Genomic DNA, 22,892 nt, shown 5'->3' on the forward strand with positions numbered 1-22,892 from the left:
GTTTATTTACTATGCTCATCTTAAAAAAATATAAAATCAAAGGTAAGGATTCAGGGACCTAAAGGGGTAAGACAATGGCCGAAAAATTGATGTACATCCACAATGGTGATACACAATATAAACCCCTTCTCTGTAGATTAGTGGTTGGACATTCAACTAGAAGAAACAACCAATTAAAATTCAATAAAGGTCTCCAAGGTTGTTAAGCCAACAAATAGAAAACGTTAGTATAAGACTTTGAGGACTAGTGTGATAAACAGCCCAAAATTCCCTCTTTCCCTGGGGGGAAGTTAATCTGTAATTCTTTTCCTTTAATAGAAAGACTTTTAGTTTCTATTTGGTCAAACATAAAATCAAAAGAAACCATAGGCTTAAAAATAATACCAAATAACCCCCTCCCCAATTTATAAATCTCATCTTTTATTTGGATGTCTTCATCCTTCTTTATTCTTGACATTTAAGCAAATTATGTAACAAAAAATTTGTAGCAAAAACAATAAACAAATATTGCCTAAAGTTTTCTTATTCGTTGGCTTAACAACTTAGGGGACTTATCTGAATTTATTATTAATTGGTTTATTAAGTTGAGTGTATAAACGATTCAAACACTGATTTTATTCTATGTAAGGTCTAATTTTGTCTATCATAATTGGGGGATTACATAAATATATCGGCCATTGTCTTATCCCTTTAGATCCCTGGCTCTGTAGCATTAGGGAAAGGTCAATGAAAAGGAGGGATACGGCCCGCAGTACCCTAAATTCCCATTGACCCAAAAATTAATCCAAATGGTATTAAAAACCGCCGAGTTCAGTTTTTTATAAGTGAATTAAAGATTATTCAAATCTATGCGTTTTTTTATTTACTCTAAATACGCAATAAAAAGTAAGTTAAACTTGTAATTTTTATCTGTTGGTTATTATATCTGAATTAATTTAAATCGAAGCCTTTCTATAATGAGGGTAGGTGAGTCCGTACGTAAAAGTTACCCTATATCGTTAGGTTAGGCATGTTAGAATCACTAACAAGCCCGTACGTCTATTTAAAACATACTGATTTAACTTTTTTGTCTACAACTTTTTGTATAGTATAGTAATGTTGATATTCAAAACATTGATTACTAGGACAACAAGGTACAATATTTTAAGCGAATCATCTCAATACTCAAGCCCTAAAAATGTTTTGTCATTAAAGTGTTCATGATAATTTGTTCTACCGTTCGATTTCAAAGCTTTGCTTTTATGGATGTTGTAATTCTTGTTAAAATTGTTTTTCTTTTGTTTTTAAATTATACATGGTGACAACATATTAAAGTTAACTATTATTGAATATTATGAAGTTCCTGATCAAATGGGTTATCATTGAATCCTCCATCCTCGTTCCAACCTCCTGAAATAAATAACCAGGATTGGTTTTCATAAAAACTTACACCTGTGAATAAAGGCTAAATAAATGAGAAGAGAAATCAAATAGATAATAAATTGCGCATTTCATTCTTCTTCTTGTAGCCAGTACTTCATCAAAGGGATAGTTGCATGAAGTGCATTTAGGAATAATAATTTTAAGTATAAGTTATAAGTATACCATCAAACATATGTAATTTTGCATTAAAATAAATAACAAACAATTAGACATCGCTAAATTGGTCGTCAAACTGTTTTTTTTGTGAAAATAATCCAGCTATATAAGTTGCATATTATATATCACGTACAAAAATAAAATTGATATTTTTTTAAGTACATGGTAGAAAATTGAAATCCTTTCATATATATGCCCTTAAAATGAAGTTTAATACGTTGAACAGGGAAAAAAATGCAGTTCACTAAATTCAAGTTTAAATGCATTTCGTGCAACTACCCCTTTGACGTAGGGCAAACTTTTGATAACTACTATTAAAGACGCTATACAAATGAGAAAGCATTAAATCTATTAATGAATAAATCTTTTTTTTCAGAAGGCGTAATAAACATGGCAAGGTAAATTAAATATTAGCTAAACCCTTACTTTATAAAATCATCTTTGGGGATTAGAAGGATAAACCATTATTATTAAACATATCTAAATATATGAAAGCAGTTACCTCTAAATCCGCCACGGCCTCTGCCGCCGCGACCACGGAAACCGCCATCGCCGAATCCATCACCATCAAATCCGCCACGGCCTCTCCATCCGCCGCGACCACCTCTGCCGCCACGGTCAAAACCGCCATCAAATCCACCGCGGCCACCATCAAATCCACCCCTACCGCCACGGTCTCCGTCAAAGCCACCCCTTCCACCACGGTCTCCGTCAAAGCCGCCTCTTCCGCCGCGATCAAATCTTGGCGGCGGCCCATCAAATCCGCCGCGGAAACCGCCACGGCCGCCAAACGGCGGCGGCGTGTTAAACTGGCCGTCCGCGGGCTTGCTGTTGGCAATCTCGTCTTTAAGATCGGTTGGGCCTAAAAACATTTAATTTCCAATATCTGGTTCATCATAACATGTTAAAACATACTTTATATGTGAAATGACAGATACATTAAGACTTAATTTTACAACAAAAAATGGCGGATTTTTTTTCAGGAAAATAAAATTTCGTGGATTTTCTGTAAGATCCCTGAAGAGTTAATTTTTTCGGTTCCTCTATTCTTCAGTGATGACTCTTTGCACTGAGTTAAGCGTTCTTGTTGTTTTCATAAAGCTACCTTTTAAAGGAAAATATAAAAGTTGCATAAAAAATGGAAAAAACTTCAACAAGAAAGCTCCGAACACGCATTTTGCTGTTCTTTATTATGATTTGATCATTATTGTAAAACACTAATTGGGTAAAAATCTTAAATTTGCTATAATGAAAAAAAGTAAAAAAAGCTATGCTCTCTTTGAGAATAGCTGTTCTAATGATCAAACCATATTTGACATAACTTTTAAGAGAACAAGAATTGGTTTGTTAACTATTTAAAAAAGAATAGATATGTTAAAATAATAAATAATACAAAGTGAATATCCACAATCCATTTTCTTCCTCTGGTAGCTTCCATACTTGTTATACCTTTTTATTTTTGTATTCTATCCATATATTTTATAGGTGTATCATGTATATCATATGATTTATTCTTTGAATTTTGCAAATTATGCAGGAATCTAAAGGGATAAGCCAATGGTCAATAAATTGATGTAAATTCCCAATTATGATACAATGAATTATCCCTTATGATGATTAAAATAAGTGGTTGAAACGTTTGAACACTCTACTTAATGAATCAACCAAACAAAATTTACTAAAGTCCCCAAAGTTCTTATGAAACTATGGTGACTAGTGTAATAAACAGCCCATTGCCCCCCCTCTCTCTGGGTTCCATGTATTTATAATGGTTATCAACTTACCAAAACCAAACCAGTAAATCGTTCAACTCCTCTAACATAATAATTGAAAAAAAAACATATTATTACAATATAAAAAACAACATACTTACCTGTTTTATAATACATTATATACCAAAACTTGTTCTCTTATTTATAAAAGTAAATAGAACTTATGTACTTTTCTTATAATTTAAGATAGGTATGAAAAAGACAATCCAAACATTTTTTCTTCTTTCATCAGGGGTGTATATTCTACATGGGATCCCCTGCTCAGGGGGGGGTGGGGGGTAGGGGGGGAAATAAAAAATAAGTGGTTGGAGGGAAAAAAAATGTAAAAATTAAGAAAACTGAAAACAATTTTTCTATTTCCCCCCCTCCTTGGTGAAAAAAAATGTGTGGTAGGCTAGGGATAAAATAAATAAAATATAGAGTTTTTTAAATATTTTTCCATTTTCCCCCTACTTGGTGAGAAAAAACTTGGGGGGGAAGAAAAATAAAAAATTTTGTAGCAGGTGAAAAAAAATAAATCTTGTGCAGAATATACACCCCTGTCTTTCATTTTACATTTTTATAGGTACTTTTTAAAGAAAATTACATACGTCCTATATACTTTCATTAAAATCATATTGAACAATAAGTAAAAATTCATGATAATTTACCTAGAAACTTTTATAAATCCGTTTTTACTTATCATTTGATATGATGAAATAGATTAAAAATAATATCAGAAAAATTAATTCTTAAAAGAAAATTGATTTTAGTTTATTTGTATCAGTTTATTAGCTTTTGGGGGCTTCGCCACAAGGGGGTGTTACCCCACATATATTATTTTCAAGAGAGTCTCACAAAGAAAATATAGGTATATTCCTTCGGAAGAACTTTAGCTTCCTCCAGAAATTCTAACTTGTTTTATACCTTTATAAGGTGAACAACAAAACTAAATTCAATTTAAATGGAGGGTGAAAAATATCTAAAATAGTACTCACTCCTATCCCTACTCCTGTCATTCTCTCTACCCCAGCGGGACTCGCGCCTGCCACTCCTGCGGTCATCACGGTCATCCCTGCGATCACGATCCCGACGGTCGCCGCTTCTGCGGTCATCCTTATCGCGGTCTCTGTCGCGATCCCGATCCTTTTCGCGAGAGCTGTCGTCACGCCTGCTAATATAAAAATAGTTTCTCAATAATTTTTAAAAGTTTCCATTTAAAAAAGATGTTATTTTTTTATATAAACTGTTTAAATCCCCTACATTATGATAGATAATATGAGTATGACCTCTTTATAAGTCGAGATTAAGCGAAAGTGAAAAAAAACCGGCCAGACTGATCATAGTTATAAAATAGTTTCTTTATTTCAATTTAAAGTACTAGCGGCTACGCCCCTAGAGGCAACAAGGGGCACTTGAGGAGGGATAGTCGAATTTGATAACTCAATTTCTTATTTTAGATTTTAAATGAAAAAGTAACAAAAAAATTTATTTTTTTTTTTTTGGGGGGGGGGGGCGAAATTTTTTTTTGGGTGTGGTGGCCTTGGGGGTGTCTAACCCCCCAAGAAAATAGTTATAAACCTTCCCGGGACCTATGAAAAGCTACCCTGTTAAGGAGAACCCGATCGGTTCAGCGGTTAGCGAGATCCTTCGGAACAAACACACAGACACACATCCTGTTACTTTATTATAAGGATGTAGTTTGTAAAATTTGAAAAATCTCCCATTAAAAAATTGCAATAGGTATTAAATTACTTTACAAGTAGAATAATTGGTTGGTTTTAAGTCACATGATGTAAATTTTATTGCCTTTACTTATTGTGTCGAATAAAAAATAAACCTATTATCTCTATCATCCTCTCTTCCCCAGCGGGACTCGCGTCTGCGTTCCCCGCGGTCGCGAGATCGGTCCCTGCCGCGGTCACGGTCACGCGAAGACCTGTCCCTGTCGCGGTCCCTGCGGTCACGATCTCGATCACGGTCACCCTTGTCATGCTTGTCCTTGTCATCGTCACGCTTGTCCTCGCCAATCATCTAGGCAAATATTCAATTAAAGTTTAAAACAAACATTAATCATTAACAAGGAAGACAACATCCATAAAAGCGAAGCTCTGAAATGGTAGGACATATGAACATTAACACTTGAAGAGTGTTAGAACTGAATAAGCAGAATAAAAATGTATAAAACCTAAAAAAATTGTCAGTAAATTTGTTTCAAAAATTGCTTAAGAGGAGGATAATGACGTGCAATTTTGGACTTGATTATAGAGATGCTTCACTTATAACATATAACATTGTACTATGTTGTACCTATTGGGAATTAATTACATTTTTTTATCAAAACGTTTAAAATTGGGGTTTTTTGATAGTTTAGTAGATAATAGGTTTGAGTGAGAAGCAATTAAAGTACCTAACATGTTTCCAAAATGTCATTAATTCAATTCAGGTTTATTTTAGTACTTGAATTTCTCAGGAAATAAAACATTAAAAGTGTAAGAAAAATGATAGATAAATTGATCTGCAATCAAACTTCTAGTTTTTGACAACGGTATGCATTCGAGTGCTTTCTTTAGCAAAGCGCACCAATTGCATCTTTAATTCCTACTATTTCATATTTTGTAAGTAAAGTTTGTTTACTGATGATGCTGGAAATGTCGTCGATGGTAAAACTAGTTTATGTTTACCTGATTATTTTGAGGAATAGGGGGAAGTTGTGGGGGAACTCCAAGCATTGGGGGAGGTCCAGTTGGTAGTGCAAGTCCTGGAGGGAACCTGGAAAAAAATAATTATGTTTTTTGAAGTTCAATCAACCAAAGACGTCAAATTTAAATATTTTTAAAATTAATTCGAGTTGAGAGTTTTATTTTTTGCATTTTTGAATATTTACTGTTATTAAAGAATAAATTCGTACAATACTTTTAACGGCAATAGGCCTTCAATTGTAGTTCAAAAAATTTAGTTGTAAAGTTCAAATTTTTATTTTTAACATTAAAGTTTATTAAACTCACCTAATTGGGGGAGGATGATTGGTATTAAGTCCAGGTAAACCCGGCGGGGGTCCAGATACCAGTGGGGGACCAGTCATCAAGCCTGCAGCCCCAGAGACCATGGGCGGGACTCCGGGTGGGCCGGAGACGATTGGTGGCCCCCCCGGGAATCCAGGTCGCAATATTAGGTTACCCAGAGGTCCTTGCCCTGGAAAAAATATTACATAAGTAAAGTTATTACAATTAATTATTAAATATATTATATATGTAGTTAAGTTCTTCCTCTATTAATTCAAGATATTTATATACTAGTCTAGCTTGAAGTAGAACTTCAAAAGAAAAAAAGCTTCTACAAACTTTTAAAGTTATCTATGAAAGCAATAGATTACCTAGGTAACTGAAATCAACAAAAATATTTTTAGATAGTTAGTCCTGGGTCAATTCTTTCTAGAAAGATAAAGACATTTCTAGTGGAGAAGCCACTGTTCTACAAAAAATCTACCTGGTGGAGGTAAGAGACCAGGAGGGGGTCCCAGCAGACCAGGGGTACCGTGTTGGGGAGGGAACATGTGGGGCGGTGGTCCCCCCATCTGTCCATGATCCATTTGTGGGGGTGGTAGCCCGGGGGGCAGCGCTATCTCCGGCGGCTGGGGCACACTTAGCCCCGGTGGCAGTCCTGGCGGAGGCAAAATTTCCGAGAACGATGTAGGCGGCGGAATATTTGTGGCTCCGCCCCCTTGCGGCGGCAAAGTGGGTGTGTTCATCATGTTGCGCGCATTATGGAGCGCAACTCCGCGCATGGTTTTAATCCATTCTGGCATGGTGTCTTCGTCAAAAGTTCCACCCTCTTCTAGTTCTGCCATATCAACCTTAAACAATAATAAAGTTACATGCGTGGCTTTACTTAAAACAAGTATCAGACAAAATATCAGTGTATAATAAACTCTATGACAAATATATTTTTGGACTTAGTGGAATTATCCTACCATAAACCTTGAATCTAGTCTTTTTGTATGTTAACATCGATGTACCTTTAATGCTTTAATCTTTCTAATTAAGTGTCCAAAAAAATCAGCAAAATGATAATAAAACTGTTTTTATCGGGTAGTCTAAATATAAATAAATTTTAATAAAGTGTAGGTAGTAATTTTTTTTGTAAATTTTGGAGTCAATAGAATACTGTAATTGTTATCATTACAAAAATAACTTTTAATTTTTAACACATGGATTAGTTGGCCTTCTGTAAGGAAGTTTTTTTTATAATAAGGACATAATATTTCACTCAAAGTTACTTTTAACGTATCTAAAATTACAAAGCTTTTAACCTAAAGAAGAAAAAAAATAGGGGGAAAAATCCCCACCCTTATTTTCAATTTATTAAAAAATAGGGAAAGTGGGTGTCTCTTTCTCATAAGGCAAAAAAAGTGTTCTTTACCTGTGGATCCAATTTATGGATAGGAATATAAGAAACTCCCAAATCCACATCCCAATAATCCTTCCATTGTTTATCCTAAAATAAAAATTATTCATAATTTATTTGAAATATTTAATTTTCTGAGCACAATCTGATCAGTAAATAATAGATAAATAACATTAGACAGACAATCAGATACAATAACCATTCACACATCTTCTTCTTTGTTTGAAATAAAAGAGATTATTGAGTGGTATTAATACGCAATATTACAGCCCTGATCCCAAGCTCTTTTGCAAAGAGCGTCGTTCATTACGGCGACTTATTTTGTGACAGCTACCATACTCGGCGGGGGTGAGGCAATAAAAAGTAGCTATCATGAGACAGAGGGTCAAGTCATAATGTACTTGAGCATGGAGCTTGAAACAGCCCTAGTAGCTATACAAATGTATCTAAGTGCATCACTTTATCCTCCATTTTCTTATCTCTGTTATCGAAGGTTGCAAAATTACCTTCATTCCCTTGCCAGGAGCCCAGGCCAAAGTGATTGGCTTGCCATGGAGCTTAAACTTATGCAGGCTCTTCAGTGCTCGAGCAGCATCCATTCGTCTAAAAGATTTAATATTTTTAGGATAATGTGGTATTAAATCTCATGTAGTTATCCTAATCTGTTTTAAGCTTAGAAAGTGTGTTTAATTAAGCATAGAGAAATAAAACATACTGTTATAATGATTTTATACATATGAGAAAGTGAATTAATAAAAACAATAACAAAAAATATCTAGAATAATAAAATTGAATCTTCAACTATTCAACTATAACAAGCAGATTACCCCTAATGATCTAATGATGACAGTATTATTGTTAATGTTCAATGTTCATATCTAAAATAAATGAAAATTGTACCAACCTGTTCAAACAAATGAAAGCACATCCTCGGGGTGGAATCAAATCAATTGAATTGATCTAAAACAGTAAATATTAGGTTACTAAGAGAATATTATATTTTTCCTACATGAAACCTTATATGAAAAACGATCTGTCGGTAGGATAATATATTGCTTACCCCATATCCGATATGGTTCTTCTTTGTAGTTAAGCTACTTATAGGTTCAGGGAAGGGTTTGATACTTTTTCCTATCATTAGGTATCTCCATCCGCCCTTGAAAAATCGCTGGTGGAAAAAATGAGAATAGTTCTTTATCGCATCGTATTATGAACACTGAACAAACAGCCTTCCACATATATAAAAAAAATACCATTATATGATTAAAAGCAGTTTTGTTTATTGGAAAAACATGAAAATTACAAACCAACACCGAGGCGTCAATCTACAGGAACCGGAAGATAAAAGTCCACAGATCAAGGGGAAAAGTCCTACGCTTATGAAACTGCATGGTATAACACACAAGCGCAGAATTTACCCCGTGACCTAGTGACCACTTGAGACCAGCTGATCATCAGCTGATTGGCAGGGTTCTCCAAATAAACCTGAACTAGCCTGGCAGGGATATTTTTCCTCAAGAAAAACTATTTTGCACAAAACTTTCCCCAAAATCATATTTGACCAACATAAAAGTTGTCAGCAATAGTTTTTCTTAAGGTTAAAATATTCCTCCAAATAACCGAGGGAAAAAACATTAGATTCAAAGTAAAAAGGTATTTAAATTGTATTACCTCGCCATATGTACCAAAACAATCAGATAAGTCTTCTGGCTGTACCAGTCTGAAATAAAATATTATTTTATCATTTGAATTTAAATACATAAATTTCATTTATTGCTATAAATAACCTGCATTCCTCGTTGTAGCTCTTAATAGTGCCTATAAAAAGGGGATATATTAAAACACTTTTTACCGAAGTACCTCGAATGACGTCATATTAGAATAGTCGATTTTTATACCTAATATGACGTCATTTGGGATGCTTTGGCTTTCTTTTATAGGCACTATAAAGAGCTTATTCAATGATTATCGATTATAAGAAGTAAATTTTAGTCAAAATTACTTAGAATAGCTTCGATAACTCAAAAATAAATAACAATGGCGTTCTCCTCTTTTTTTGAATTTTAAAAATTTGATTCCCCCCCCCCCCCCCCCGGCAGAGAACAACTATTTTAGGTTAGGTTATAGGCTAGGGAGCCGAGAGCTGCAGCTAGGCAGGCAAGGAGGCCTCGCGCTGCGGCTAGGTACATTTATCATTTTTGGGCCTAAATTGTACCTCACAGAAAAATATCTAAATCGATTTTTAAAAATAAAATTTCTTACCAAGTGAAGGGGTTGGGTTTAAAGTTAAAAAAATTAGAACTACTTGTTCTACTAGAACTTTGTTAAATATAATATTATTTAAAAATGTGTAACTTGAACATAGGTTATATCTGTATATCAAGAATATTTAGACTGGTATCTGTGGGATTTACCTAGATATGTGTCCAACCCAAAGGGTGGTAGAACAGACAGACAAGTGTCCAGGTTTGATTGGGGGGAGGCCTTTCTTCTTTCTCTCTTCCTCATGAAGACGCGCCTTAATAGCAAAAAAATTGTTAATTAGGTAGTTCTTTTCGATTTGTTAAGATGGGACATGTACTATAGCCGCCTTTCTTATTAAATAATCTATAATACAAAGTAGAACGATGTCTGTCCGTCTGTATGAAGCTTAAGAGCTCAGTAACCACTGAAACGATTGGTCTCTACTCTTAAGGCAATATACCTACTGGTCCTGTGATGGATTTTAGCTCTTTTGTTGCAGAGGGTGAGACACCCCCCGCAGCACTCATTTAGGGAAGCTTAAGGCAATTTAAAATATCTTGAAATGGTTTTAGGCAGTTTTTTCTACCCCTACTGTGAATAAAGATAAGATCCTCTAGATACTAGTGACAATGCTATTATTTTATTTTTTAAAATACATAAAATTGTAGATGCTGCATTTTTTCTATTATTAAATGTATTGTCATTTATGTCTGCCTTTACCTAACGTTTTAGTAATTTTGAAAGAATATTATAATTAACCTTCTCTTCCTCCTCTTTCTGTTTCCGCTTCTCCTCTCTCTCCTCCTCCCTACTCCGCTTTCCATCTCTGTCACGTGACCGGGATCTTCTCTTGCGCCGGTCACGTGACCGGGACCTGGAACGGGACCGACGGCGCTTCGACTTCTTGTGGCGGTCGCCGGACCGGGAACGCGATCTTGACCGCCTATCTTTAGACCTAGATAAAAACAATTTCTAGGCAATTTAATAAGATTACAGGGCAATTAGAGCTAATTAGGGTTTCTCATTACAAAAAGACAAAGTAACCAAAATTGTTGTTTAATAAGTTTTACACTAAAGGGGTGTAAATTTTCAAATTTGACCCTGCTGAGGGGGGTGGGGGGGGGGGGGGGGGGAGAGAAAAAATAAAAAAAATTATGTGGTTGGGGGGAAAAAAGTAAAAATTAAGAGAACTAAAAGCATTTTTTTTCCATTTTTCCATTTTATTTCCTTCCTTGCTGGAAAAAAACTAGGAGGGAAAAAAATAAAAATATTTGCAGCAGGGGAAAAAATGAATCTTGTGCAGAATATACACCGCTGCACTACTAGTTTGGAACTAACCAATCACAATTCAATAAATGTACACGAAGTTTCAAAGCCGACGATCAAGATATCGTGGTCTTGAACCTTTAAGTACCAAATGCCGGGTAGTTTCACGAAATGCATTTGAACTTAATTTAGTGAACCGCATATTTTTTCCTAGTTAATGGGTTAAACTACATTTATATAGCATATATTTCAAATAAATTCAATTTTCTACCACGTAGTTTTTAAAGTATCAAAACTTGAAAATTGTCTATTTGTGATGGGTATATGCAATTTAAAAAGACAATTTTCAAGTCTTGATATTTTAAAAACTACGTGGTAGAAAATTGAAATTCTTTCAAACATATGCCATATAAATGTAGTTTAACCATTTAACCAGAGCTGGATCTTTAAATCGTTTTGATGGTGCACTGAATTGGGGCGATTCAGAGGTGAACCAGAGGTGCGCTGATGGTGCGCCACAGCTACTGCTATTTTACATGGATCTTTAAAAACATTTTTTCCGCACGGTGTTGCTAGATCGCTGGTGACACTCAATAAAATATCCATACATGCCAGTACCATTTTATAACTTAAGTCGGGTCAGTACGGTGTTTTATATAAAACAATATATAATTTATTTTAAAAATAACTATAAAAATGTTTTCACAATAGTTTTGCAATAAAATATTAAACTAATTTTAAAAAAATATTTATTTATTAAATATGATTCACCCTGATTTAGCGCGGCAATGCCACTAGTTGAGTACCATTGGCGCGCTGGTACCGCGCCACTGGCCGTGCTAAATCGCCCATGTCAATTCGATTTAAAGATTGGTATTAATAATCTGATGGTGCGCTGAAATGAATCGCCCCGGTTCAGCGCACCTCTAAACGATTTAAAAATCCAGCTCAGGATAAAATATGCGGTATACTAAATTAAGTTCAAATATATTTCATGAAACTACCCCTTTACGTAAAAGAATAGTGGAAGCGCGAGCTATATGTAATTCCACACAAGGGGTTGGGACCCTGTGTCTATTTTATATTGGGTCTTTGAAATGAACTAAGAACGCCAGAAATATGATTACAGCAGATCACTGTAAAAGAAGTTAGAACAGAAAGCAAGGGGGGGGGGCACATCTGACACTTTTGCGTAAACAGGGAATATAGGCTTTGTCTTAGGAGTTATAGGATAGGTTATTTGGGGAAAAAGTTTAGTTTTTGGGTGTATTTTCCTTATATTTAAAAAAAATTTTGATAGGTCTCCAGGTTCAGGTGCTGCAGGCTGGAAGGTCACTTCTGGACAGGTATAAATGAAAAAAAAAATTTGTTTGAAGAGTTAGAGATCAACTTATTAAACCAAATATGCATCTTTTGGGATGTTATGAGCATATATGAAGAAAAAATAAAAATCAGCCTCCAGGTTCAGGTCCTGCAGGCCTCCATGTGAATTCTGGACAGGTAAAAACTGAAAATTTTAAATTTTATAGTTAGAACAAAACTTATTTTACAAAAGTTGCTACTTTATGGATGGTATGAACTAATTTGAAGAAAAATTTGAAATCGGGCTCCAGGTACAGGTACTGCAGGCCTCCAGGTAAATTCTGGACAGGTAAAAACTGAATTTTTTTACTGAACAAAACTTATTTAACAAAAGTTGCTACTTTATGGGTGGTATGAACTAATTTGAAGAAAAATTTGCAATCGGGCTCCAGGTTCAGGTACTGCAGGCCTCCAGGTAAATCCTGGACAGGTAAAAATTGAAAAATTTTAATTTTATAGTTAGAACAAAACTTATTTTACAAAAGTTGCTTATTTATGTATGGTATGAACTAGTTTGAAGAAAAATTTGAAATCGGGCTCCAGGTTCAGGTACTGCAGGCCTCCAGGTAAATCCTGGACAGGTAAAAACTAAAAATTTTCACTTTTAAAGTTAAGCATAAATTATTTAACAAAAGTTGCTACTTTATGGATAGTATTAACCAATTTGAAGAAAAATTTGAAATCGGGCTCCAGGTACAGGTACTGCAGGCCTCCAGGTAAATTCTGGACAGGTAACAACTGAAATTTTTTACTATTGAAGTTAGAACAAAACTTATTGAACAAAAGTTGCTTCTTTAGGGATGGTATTAACCAATTTGAAGAAAAATTTGAAATTGGGCTCCAGGTACAGGTACTGCAGGTCTCCAGGTAAATTCTGGACAGGTAAAAACTGAAATTTTTACTATTGAAGTTAGAGCAAAACTTATTGAACAAAAGTTGCTTCTTTATGGATGGTGTTAACATATTTGAAATAAAGATTTTAGTTTGGAATACACTTTTTTAACTCTCTTCTTTCAGATAATTTAGAATGGTTTAATATTTTCCATCAAATACAAATTGTCAGGAAATGTAATAATTTCTAAGTGTATCTGAAATTTGGCTGATATACAAAATAATATTTATCAATTGTGTAGCTCACCTTCTGTGTCTGACTGTCCATTACTTAATTGCTATCACAATAAATAGTTGAATTATTTTCATGATATTTCAATCTTAGTTCACTTCTTTCAGTTGCAGGCTTGAACTCTTTCTTATCTTCCTCAGTATTGTTTGTTTCACCAAATATCTTTTCATTATACTCTACTTTCCTTTGTCTAACAAAAAGTTCATCACAGTTGTTCAGCAGGATGGCCAAAGCAGTGATGAAATGAACGGCTTCCATGCACTCCACCACTAACCTTGCTTGAAAATAATACTTTTGAGTGTTTTCAAGGTTGAAAACGAAGAAGATAGGTATCTCTGGCTTGCTAGTAATCCTGGCCTTGATATTGCTCACATATTGGCTGTATGTGTTTGTGTTTTCATTTGGATTATTTCTGCGCAGCACAGACATTACAATTGAGCTTCTGATGTGGCTCATGTACATGATGTTTATCTGTTTTCCTTCATGTCTTAGATATTCCTTTACCTTTTCTACCAGCTGGAATAAGTACTTATCCCACAGATGAATGTCTTCCTGGCAGTTGCCAGGAAAACTCATGATCAGGATAGTTGGTGGCTCTTTGTCTGTGTCAAAATTTACATTTGACATAATCATTTCACTCATTTTTCCGATGTACGGAAAAATGAGTGAAATGATAATGTCAAATGTAAACATTCTACATTTTATTTCTTCAATCCTTACGTTAGTCTTCTGTTCTCTTAATTTCCAATTATTTTTATTTAATCTTTTTCAGTAACATCCTTCCACAACTTGTTTTCTTACCTGGGTATGGATAATTTATATTTGTTTTATCTTCTTAGGAATTTTTTACTTTATGTAAATAGTTATTGGTTACCTTTGTTGAATAAGATCTGAAAGAAATGGCCCCATCTACCGTTGATTTTCTTCAAATTAGTTCCTACCATCCATAAAGAATCAACTTTTGTTAAATAAGTTTTATTCTAACTTATAAAGTAAAAAAATTTCAATTTTTACCTGTCCTGGATCTACCTGGAGGCCTGCAGGACCTGAACCTGGAGCCCGATTTCAAATATGTTAATACCATCCATAAAGAAGCAACTTTTGTTGAATAAGTTTTGTTCCAACTTCACACACTTATTAAATTTAACCAACCAAAGAATTTTTTATCAAATCTTAACCAGACAAATGCCATCAAGCTAAAAAAGATGCGTAGATTTCATTTCTGGCAACCAGAAAATCTGCAGAAATCGAATTCACGAGATCCAAAAAAGTTTCATTAAAAAAAACCTTACACCAAAAATAACAAACAATAATTATAACGACGACTTAGTTTCTTTTTCCTGTTTAATACGAATATTGAAACTAATTTTCAGGCATGCATGTTTGTTGGTATAGTACTTTTTTTAGAAACCAAAATACAGACATATATAAAACTACGAAATTGTATATTAGTCACTAGAAAGATTATATTTTTTTTCTTGCTTTAAAACAACTTTTTGTACATAAAAACCCGTAATGTCTTCATTATTGACACAAACATGCATGCTGTATAGTTTTAAAAAATTTAGTCAAATAAAATACCTGATTCGAATACAAAGCAAGAAATAAAGGTTATCAACTCCCTATGAGCTTTTTGTGTTAAATGGAATTATTAATAAGAATAAAAGAGTTTCAAAAAAAAGTAAAATAACAAAATGTTAGGTGAATTGTTAATATTAAATCAATCAAAAAATGTTTTACATTCTTATAATTAATTTCAATAAAACATATATATGCTCAAGAAAGGTTATTTATAATTATGAATTCTACCAGACTAAAATATAAAAGGGGAAATAGTTTATGAAGACGACACAAAATGATTTTAAAAATTACTTATTTTTATCTTTTTTTTTTAATCTTTAACAATTTTAATGTTTTTATTATGTAAATATATAAAGTATTATTCAAACTTAAAGGATTTAATCTTTTTCTTTGTAATTTATATGTCAAAACAGTGTAAAAATGAAGTTCTTAATTACGAATTTTCAAATCATTAGATTTTAATACAATTTATTATAGAAATAAAGAATAATTTCAACAAAAAAAAATTGCTACAAAAAGGCTTACTGTATTATTAAACTGACTTAATTGTATAATTACATTTATTTTGTTTATTTACCTTGAAAAATGAGTGTTTAAGTGCTGCATTGGTTAAAATCAAACCTAAAAGTGCTCTATATTCAGTGACAGAGTGAAAAAAATATATACCTTGTTTTATAGTTTTTGATCTCTTTTTTTATATATTTTTATCTGATATGTATATCAAAATTTAAAAGTATCTATTTCATTAGATATTCATACTTTGCTAAAACGTCTTGATTACTTTTTGCACTATATTTGCTCTAAAAAGGATTCTTTATCTGACTTTTACATTTAAAATGAAAGATTTTATGCCAATTTCTGTGTTGACTATAGAAAAAAATAATTATATTGTTTATATGCAATTTTCTATAATAAAATGTGAGAAATGCCTTTTTTCACATGTAGGGCGAAAAAAGTAACACTGAAAATATTTTTTACGTCTTAAGCATGTCCTAAACTCAAAGATAATAAACTTTCATAAAAGATTTATTTCAGAATATGTCATTTAGGGCATAAAATTAATTTTGCAAATTAACATTGCAAATGTTTGCCAATAACTTTTAAAAATGATTTCTGCGGATTTTCTAATTAACATGGGTGTTTTCTACACATTTTCCCCTTTCTAAAAATACCTTCCTCATAAAGCTTCGGGAAAGTATATACTTTTCGAAAATGATATGTGTTCAATAGTAAAAAATTTCAGTTTTTACCTGTCCAGAATTTACCTGGAGGCCTGCAGTACCTGTACCTGTAGCCCGATTTCAAATTTTTCTTCAAATTGGTTAATACAATCCAAAAAGTAGCAACTTTTGTTCATAAGTTTTGTTCTTACTTCAATAGTAAAAATTTCAGTTTTTACCTGTCCAGAATTTACCTGGAGGCCTGCAGTACCTGTACCTGGAGCCCGAGTTCAAATTTTTCTTCAAATTGGTTAATATTATCCATAAAGAAGCAACTTTTGTTCAATAAGTTTTGTTCTAACTTCAATAGTAAAAAATTTTAGTTTTTACCTGTCCAGAATTTACCTGGAGGCCTGCAGTACCTGTACCTGGAGCCCGATTTCAAATTTTTCTTCAAATTGGTTAATACTATCCATAAAGTAGCAACTTTTGTTAAATAAGTTATGCTCTAACTTTAAAAATGAAAATTTTTAGTTTTTACCTGTCCAGGATCCACCTGGAGGCCTGCAGTACCTGAACCTGGAGCCCGATTTCAAATTTTTCTTCAAATTAGTTCATACCATACATAAAGTAGCAACTTTTGTAAAATAAGTTTTGTTCTAACTATAAAATTAAAATTTTTCAATTTTTACCTGTCCAGAATTTACCTGGAAGCCTGCAGTACCTGAACCTGGAGCCCGATTTCAAATTTTTCTTCAAATTAGTTCACACCATCCATAAAGTAGCAACTTTTGTTAAATAAGTTTTGTTCTAACTTCAAAAGTAAAAAAATCAGTTTTTACCTGTCCAGAATTTACCTGGAGGCCTGCAGTACCTGTACCCCGATTTCAAATTTTTCTTCAAATTAGTTCATACCATCCATAAAGTAGCAACTTTTGTAAAATAAGTTTTGTTCTAACTATAAAATTTAAAATTTTTAAAATTTTCAGTTTTTACCTGTCCAGAATTCACCTGGAGGCCTGCAGGACCTGAACCTGGAGGCTGATTTTTATTTTTTCTTCATATATGCTCATAACATCCCAAAAGATGCATATTTGGTTTTATAAGTTGATCTCTAACTCTTCAAACAAAATTTTTTTTTCATTTATACCTGTCCAGAAGTGACCTTCCAGCCTGCAGCACCTGAACCTGGAGACCTATCAAAAATTTTTTTAAATATAAGGAAAATACACCCAAAAACTAAACTTTTTCCCCAAATAACCTATCCTATAACTCCTAAGACAAAGCCCATAATCCCTGTTTACGCAAAAGTGTCAGATGTGCCCCCCCCCCCCCCCTGGCTAGTGACGAAAAAGGTGTCCGCAACTTAGGTCAGGTAATTGTCTGGATCATACATTTATTGGTACTAATGTTATTGTCAGTTGTTCTTTGTAAACGCCGCGTAGTGTCCTCGTGTATGGGGGGGAGATACAACCAAAGGATTTAAAGGATCATACCTGGATCTTCTACGACTCTTCTTGTGCCTCCGTCCCGAGTCATCAACCATTATGACGTCATCATCAGACTCTCCAGCGTGCTCCCCTATACAGGCAGAATATAGGAATAGGTATAACCAACAAATAAAATGAATATTTGAGTTTCAAATTAAAGGGTCGTCTTTTATAATTTTAGACAGGTATTTTAAATAAATCACTGCTTTTCATGTGATGTTTAGTGGAAAGCTCAGCGAACGATATTGCACATTATAAAATCTATCAATAAATAAGTTTACCCTATAAATTATATACTAGAATCGGGCGAAGTAACTAATAATAAAAATTGAATATTGCATTTGAATTTAGTTTAGAAAGTTTTTTCCACTGGACTAAATAGCAAAAACACTTGAAATATCTTACATGAAAAGTCCTCTTTACCTTCTTCCAAGGGGGATTGGCGCGGAGGTGCACGGGATGAGTCCAGGGGACGGAAACCAGGAGGAGGTGCCACACCTTGGTTCTGTGAGGGGGGAGGTGCCCCGGTGTGGGGATAGCCCTGTGGAGGTCCCATTGTGGGGAAACCAGGTGGGGGACCTAGAACAAAAAAAATCATAATATTTTTGAAACTTATTAATGAACAGGAAAATAATTTACAGTAAGAAAATTCAAGGTGAATTTTAATAATTTCTAATATCTTTTTCAGGTTATTACTTTTATCTTCTACTAAAAATACTAATTAGGTCTTAACTAGCGGCTCGACTCTAGTGACTCCAAAATTTGAAATAAAAAAGCCTTAAACCCCCTTAAAATAAATATTAGGTACCTAATGAGGCATCTCTAAAAAAAATTGGAATTCCCATTTATGAGATCCTTAGCTTCAAACAATAAAACTTACTTTTTTATTAATTAGTCTTAATTACTTGGTGTCTTTAGATATATGTTAAAAGTAACTTACCCGAAAAATTCTGATTTTGAAAATGCGACATAAAACCAGGCGGATTTGAACCTGGTCCCACTCCACCGGCGGATGCCGCCGTAACTTGGGCGGGTGAACCGGCGAGAGCATTGTTGCCGCCGAGACCAGGAATGTTAAACTGGATGGTTTGGTGGGAGGGAGGGAGCACCCCGCTAACATTCGGCGGTGGGGCAGACGTTTGAGGTGGTAAGGGAGGCGCTTGTTGACCGCCCAAGGCGCCAGGTAACAGTTGGCGAAGCTGGCTGATCTGCTCGTCGTCAATTTCCCGGCGGGATTTCAAGTAGTTCAGCAGTGTTGGGTTATCAAGCAATGCCTAAATATTCAAATATTAGCATAACTTAAGATTTAGTCAATTTCCAAGTAATAATTTGTATATCAGTCTGTCATTTCAAATTCAATTCTACTTATGCTAGGGAAAGAACAATAGATAGCAGATAAAAGAAATCTAACTCAAAATATTTACGAGCTAGGTTCAGAGGATAGTATTTCATAAATATGAATTGAGGGGGAAAGATTTTTTTTCGGCTACTGTCCTTTTATGATAAATGCTTCATGCTTAAGTATTTGTAGGTGTATTTCAATATCTATCTTTCTGTCAAAAATCTAACTATTTTTCTACCTGTCTGACTATCTTTCTACCTGTCTGTCTGTCTGTCTATCTAACTATCTATCTAATCTATCTACCTTAATAGCATCAATAGTTTGTGGGTTTACAGGATCATTGTCTACATTGTCCTCTTCTTCGCTTCCATAGTCAAAATCCAGCAGCTTCTTGTCAAACTAGAAAAGATATTTATCACATCGTATTATAGACCACTTTCCTCGGATATTAAAATGAAAAGTTAAAAGTTTAAAACTGGTATTAATTTTATGACATTTATTTTAATATTCGTGGAAAAATTCTGTTGTACGATGCTATGATTTTTCAGTATTGCTGAGTACCAGTTCTAATCCGGAGGATACTAATCGGTATCGAAGCCATACTGGAAAAACACGTTAGTAGTGAAGCTACTTAATAAATGTAATATTTCCGTATGTCTTCTCCGTAGCTGAGTTTATAAAAATACTTTCAAATTATTTTTTAGACTTTGTGATCAGCAAACCTACTAGAAGAGAAACTTTAATAAACCATAATGGTGCTATTTGTAATTGTATTTACAAATGACTAAACATGAACAACTTGCATGTTTTATACCAACTTGCAAAAATTAAACAGCTGATTATCTGTGCTCACCTTGACTGCTGGAGGATTTTTCAACAGCTGTTTGATTGTGTTTAATTGTTGTAGATCCTTCTTGTCAATTCCGTTACTACTACTATTGTCTCTGTTTCATAAAATTGATGAATTTTTTAATTCCTTTTTTGGAAAGATAAATCAATGGATCATAAAAATAACAGAATGCCCGATTAATTCATTTTTCAACAAGGTAGAGAACATCCACAAGTAGTGAAGCAAAAAAGTGATTTAAAGAAGAAATGTTCATTGGTCTTACTCTTAATTCAAGAATATATCTATAAAAAACCACTAGGTATACCTTTCAAACGTGTACTATATGATTTAATATTTATATTTTTGCAGAATGTCTACAAGACTAACAGACCAATTAAATAAAATACCGGATGCTTGTTGGAACAGAGTATCTTTAAAAGAAAAAGATAGCAGCCGTGATAATCACAATACAGCGACTGATTGACGGACAGGAAGTTTATTATAGAGTAGCTTCGCTTGACTCTAAAAAAATATAAAGAATAAAAAATTCAAATATTCTTCCCTTGATTTTGTGTCTCTACCCCCATCTCTCTGTCCCCCCTCCTCTCTTCTGTTACTGCTGGGGGGATCCTTCAAGGGGGTGGTGTGTAATTTTCCTGAAACAAAAATTGAGCAAATGAGATAGGTACTAAAACAATTACAACCATTACTAGCGCAACAAAAATGATAACAGTGAAGTGTGATACAGTAAAGATAAAGAAAATCATTAAATAAATTGTGCTGAGAATTAATTTTAACAAAAGAATAAAGCTATATTAACAAAAAGAGTTTATTACAATTGAATAGATGCAGATGGTTAAAAAGGTATCAATGTAAAAATTCAAATTAAATATAAATAAAAATTTATCAGAATGTTAAAAATAAATAAAAGGATAACTTCCTATTTATGGCGTCAATTAAGCGTCAACCACCCCCCACCCCTCTTTCCTAAAACTATGCATTAGTGCCAACAATAAATAGCTCAGGGAGAAAGAGGGGGCAATGGGCTGTAAATTAAACTGGTGCCCAAAGTTTTATTTTGACATTATCTCAAAAAGATTGGCACTGTTAATTTATTTTGATTGGATGGTTCCAAATTACTTAGTGGTTTCCAAACTTTAAAACCATTCTTTGGGATGTACATCAATTTATCGTTGATTGTCCTATCCCTTAAGATCCCAGATTTTAACCCCAATCTAACTTTAAACAGGAAAATTATCAAGTCAAGATTTGCGGCTTCAGAGTTGCAAAAATAGTCTTAAATCGAACCAAAAAGGTAAAAAACATCAAAAGATCATCATGTTGAATCAGGATCTTATTTCTAAGGGGGGGGGGGGGGGCAAACGCCATAACTAGGAAGGTACCAAAATAAAAATGTTTCTTACCAATGTTTGGAATACCTGTAGTTTTAAACTGATGGTCTAACTGTTTATAAATCTCGGATTCTGGGTTGGCCATGTCAAACAGGGGTTGGATTACTTCACTTGGGAACACTAAAATAGTTATATTAGCGCGTAAGATCTCTTAAACAGCTGATTATTTAATAGTTATAAAGTTGTCCTGTAAGATAACTACAACGTCCAATTGGTCAGGATTTAAGGAAGCTAGTATTCGTATTCATATAAAAGTTATGTAAAAACAAAACTTATTTTTTAAAATATTTTTAATCAATTTTTTTCGATAAAAAATTGCATTAATTCAAAAATCACTTGTTTTTATCTATAATACCAAGTAGAACGATGTTTGTTTATTTGTACCGTCGCTATCCGCTGAACCGATATGGTTTTCCTTAACAGGGTAGCTTCTCATAGGTCCCGGGAAGCTTTATACCTATTATGGGGGGTGGGTACCACCACCATCCCAAGAGAAATCGCCCCTAGAAAAAAAATTATCCCCCACCCCAAAAAAAATTTTTAAACTTTTTTAAAATCTTTTCAAAAAATGGGTTTTGATATTAAACTCCCCTCTCAAGTGCTACTAGAGGCCTCTAGGGGCGAAGCCGTTAGTCCTATTTTATAATGTATTAATGTTTTTGTTAGTCTCTTAATATAAGATCTCGCTAACCATCCAAAAGTTCAAAGATGGTTCTATGCCATCTATATCAGAATTAAGCATTGGAATGGTTTTAGGACATTTTATTTCTAGAATTAATCTTAAGGTTAGGAATGAATAAAAACCATATATTTTTCAAACTTTAGCTGCTAGATGCTAAAAAAAACTTAAAAGCATACCTGCATTTTTCTGCCAAAGGTTGAGCACCCTGATAACCCGAGACTTCTCCTCCTCGTTACATTTGTAAAGGTAGAAAAAGGTGGCCGTAGCATTTTTGGCGAACCTCGGCGCAAAAACGTCCTTGTCAGGTCCGAATTGGTGACGAGATTGCCGCACTATTGAGTCGATCACATATAATCCTTAAAACAAAAATTATATACTAACAACAGAAAGAAATTATCTATTTTTTGATTTTTTTGTTAATTACTTTATTAGGTTAGGTCGGGTTAGATTATATTGGATACTTAGTAGCCCCACATGGGCCGTAGTCTTAGATAAGGGATAGGAAAAATAGTTATTTCTCGCATCGTATTATAGACAGCTATGCTAGACATAGTTTTTTCGTATGGATGAGAACCGGTTTCTATCCACCGTTTTCGAATGAATACGAGAAACCTCATTATCATTTTTAAAAAACTAAAATTGATAGTGAATGTTTGACTACCACC

General features: G+C 33.8%; 1 protein-coding gene across 4 annotated transcripts in view; it reads right to left on the reverse strand.

The window, feature by feature from the left end:
- Positions 1 to 22,892, reverse strand: part of LOC145303993 (uncharacterized) — a 41,713-nt gene that overhangs the window by 17,397 nt on the left and 1,424 nt on the right. Inside the window, exons 4-24 of one of the 4 annotated variants that reach the window (XM_080145739.1) lie at positions 22,404 to 22,583; positions 21,573 to 21,665; positions 20,696 to 20,789; positions 20,158 to 20,248; positions 19,608 to 19,703; positions 18,903 to 19,236; positions 18,368 to 18,541; positions 17,969 to 18,053; positions 10,740 to 10,935; positions 10,151 to 10,254; positions 9,408 to 9,456; positions 8,641 to 8,696; positions 8,243 to 8,339; positions 7,752 to 7,826; positions 6,819 to 7,185; positions 6,338 to 6,524; positions 6,014 to 6,101; positions 5,170 to 5,363; positions 4,328 to 4,503; positions 2,081 to 2,440; positions 1,341 to 1,389 (exon numbers count right to left, since the gene is read on the reverse strand). In XM_080145739.1, the coding sequence (XP_080001865.1) occupies positions 1,341 to 1,389; positions 2,081 to 2,440; positions 4,328 to 4,503; positions 5,170 to 5,363; positions 6,014 to 6,101; positions 6,338 to 6,524; positions 6,819 to 7,185; positions 7,752 to 7,826; positions 8,243 to 8,339; positions 8,641 to 8,696; positions 9,408 to 9,456; positions 10,151 to 10,254; positions 10,740 to 10,935; positions 17,969 to 18,053; positions 18,368 to 18,541; positions 18,903 to 19,236; positions 19,608 to 19,703; positions 20,158 to 20,248; positions 20,696 to 20,789; positions 21,573 to 21,665; positions 22,404 to 22,583 (3,145 nt within the window). Of the gene's footprint in view, positions 1 to 1,340; positions 1,390 to 2,080; positions 2,441 to 4,327; positions 4,504 to 5,169; positions 5,364 to 6,013; positions 6,102 to 6,337; positions 6,525 to 6,818; positions 7,186 to 7,751; positions 7,827 to 8,242; positions 8,340 to 8,640; positions 8,697 to 9,407; positions 9,457 to 10,150; positions 10,255 to 10,739; positions 10,936 to 17,968; positions 18,054 to 18,367; positions 18,542 to 18,902; positions 19,237 to 19,607; positions 19,704 to 20,157; positions 20,249 to 20,695; positions 20,790 to 21,557; positions 21,666 to 22,403; positions 22,584 to 22,892 lie in introns of all 4 variants that reach the window. The other 3 variants (XM_080145740.1, XM_080145738.1, XM_080145737.1) reach the window with 3 other exon arrangements.

This window comes from Acartia tonsa, chromosome 13 (genome assembly GCF_053477335.1).
Source record: "Acartia tonsa isolate MP-2025a chromosome 13, ASM5347733v1, whole genome shotgun sequence".
Classification (NCBI taxonomy): Eukaryota; Metazoa; Arthropoda; class Copepoda; order Calanoida; family Acartiidae; genus Acartia; species Acartia tonsa.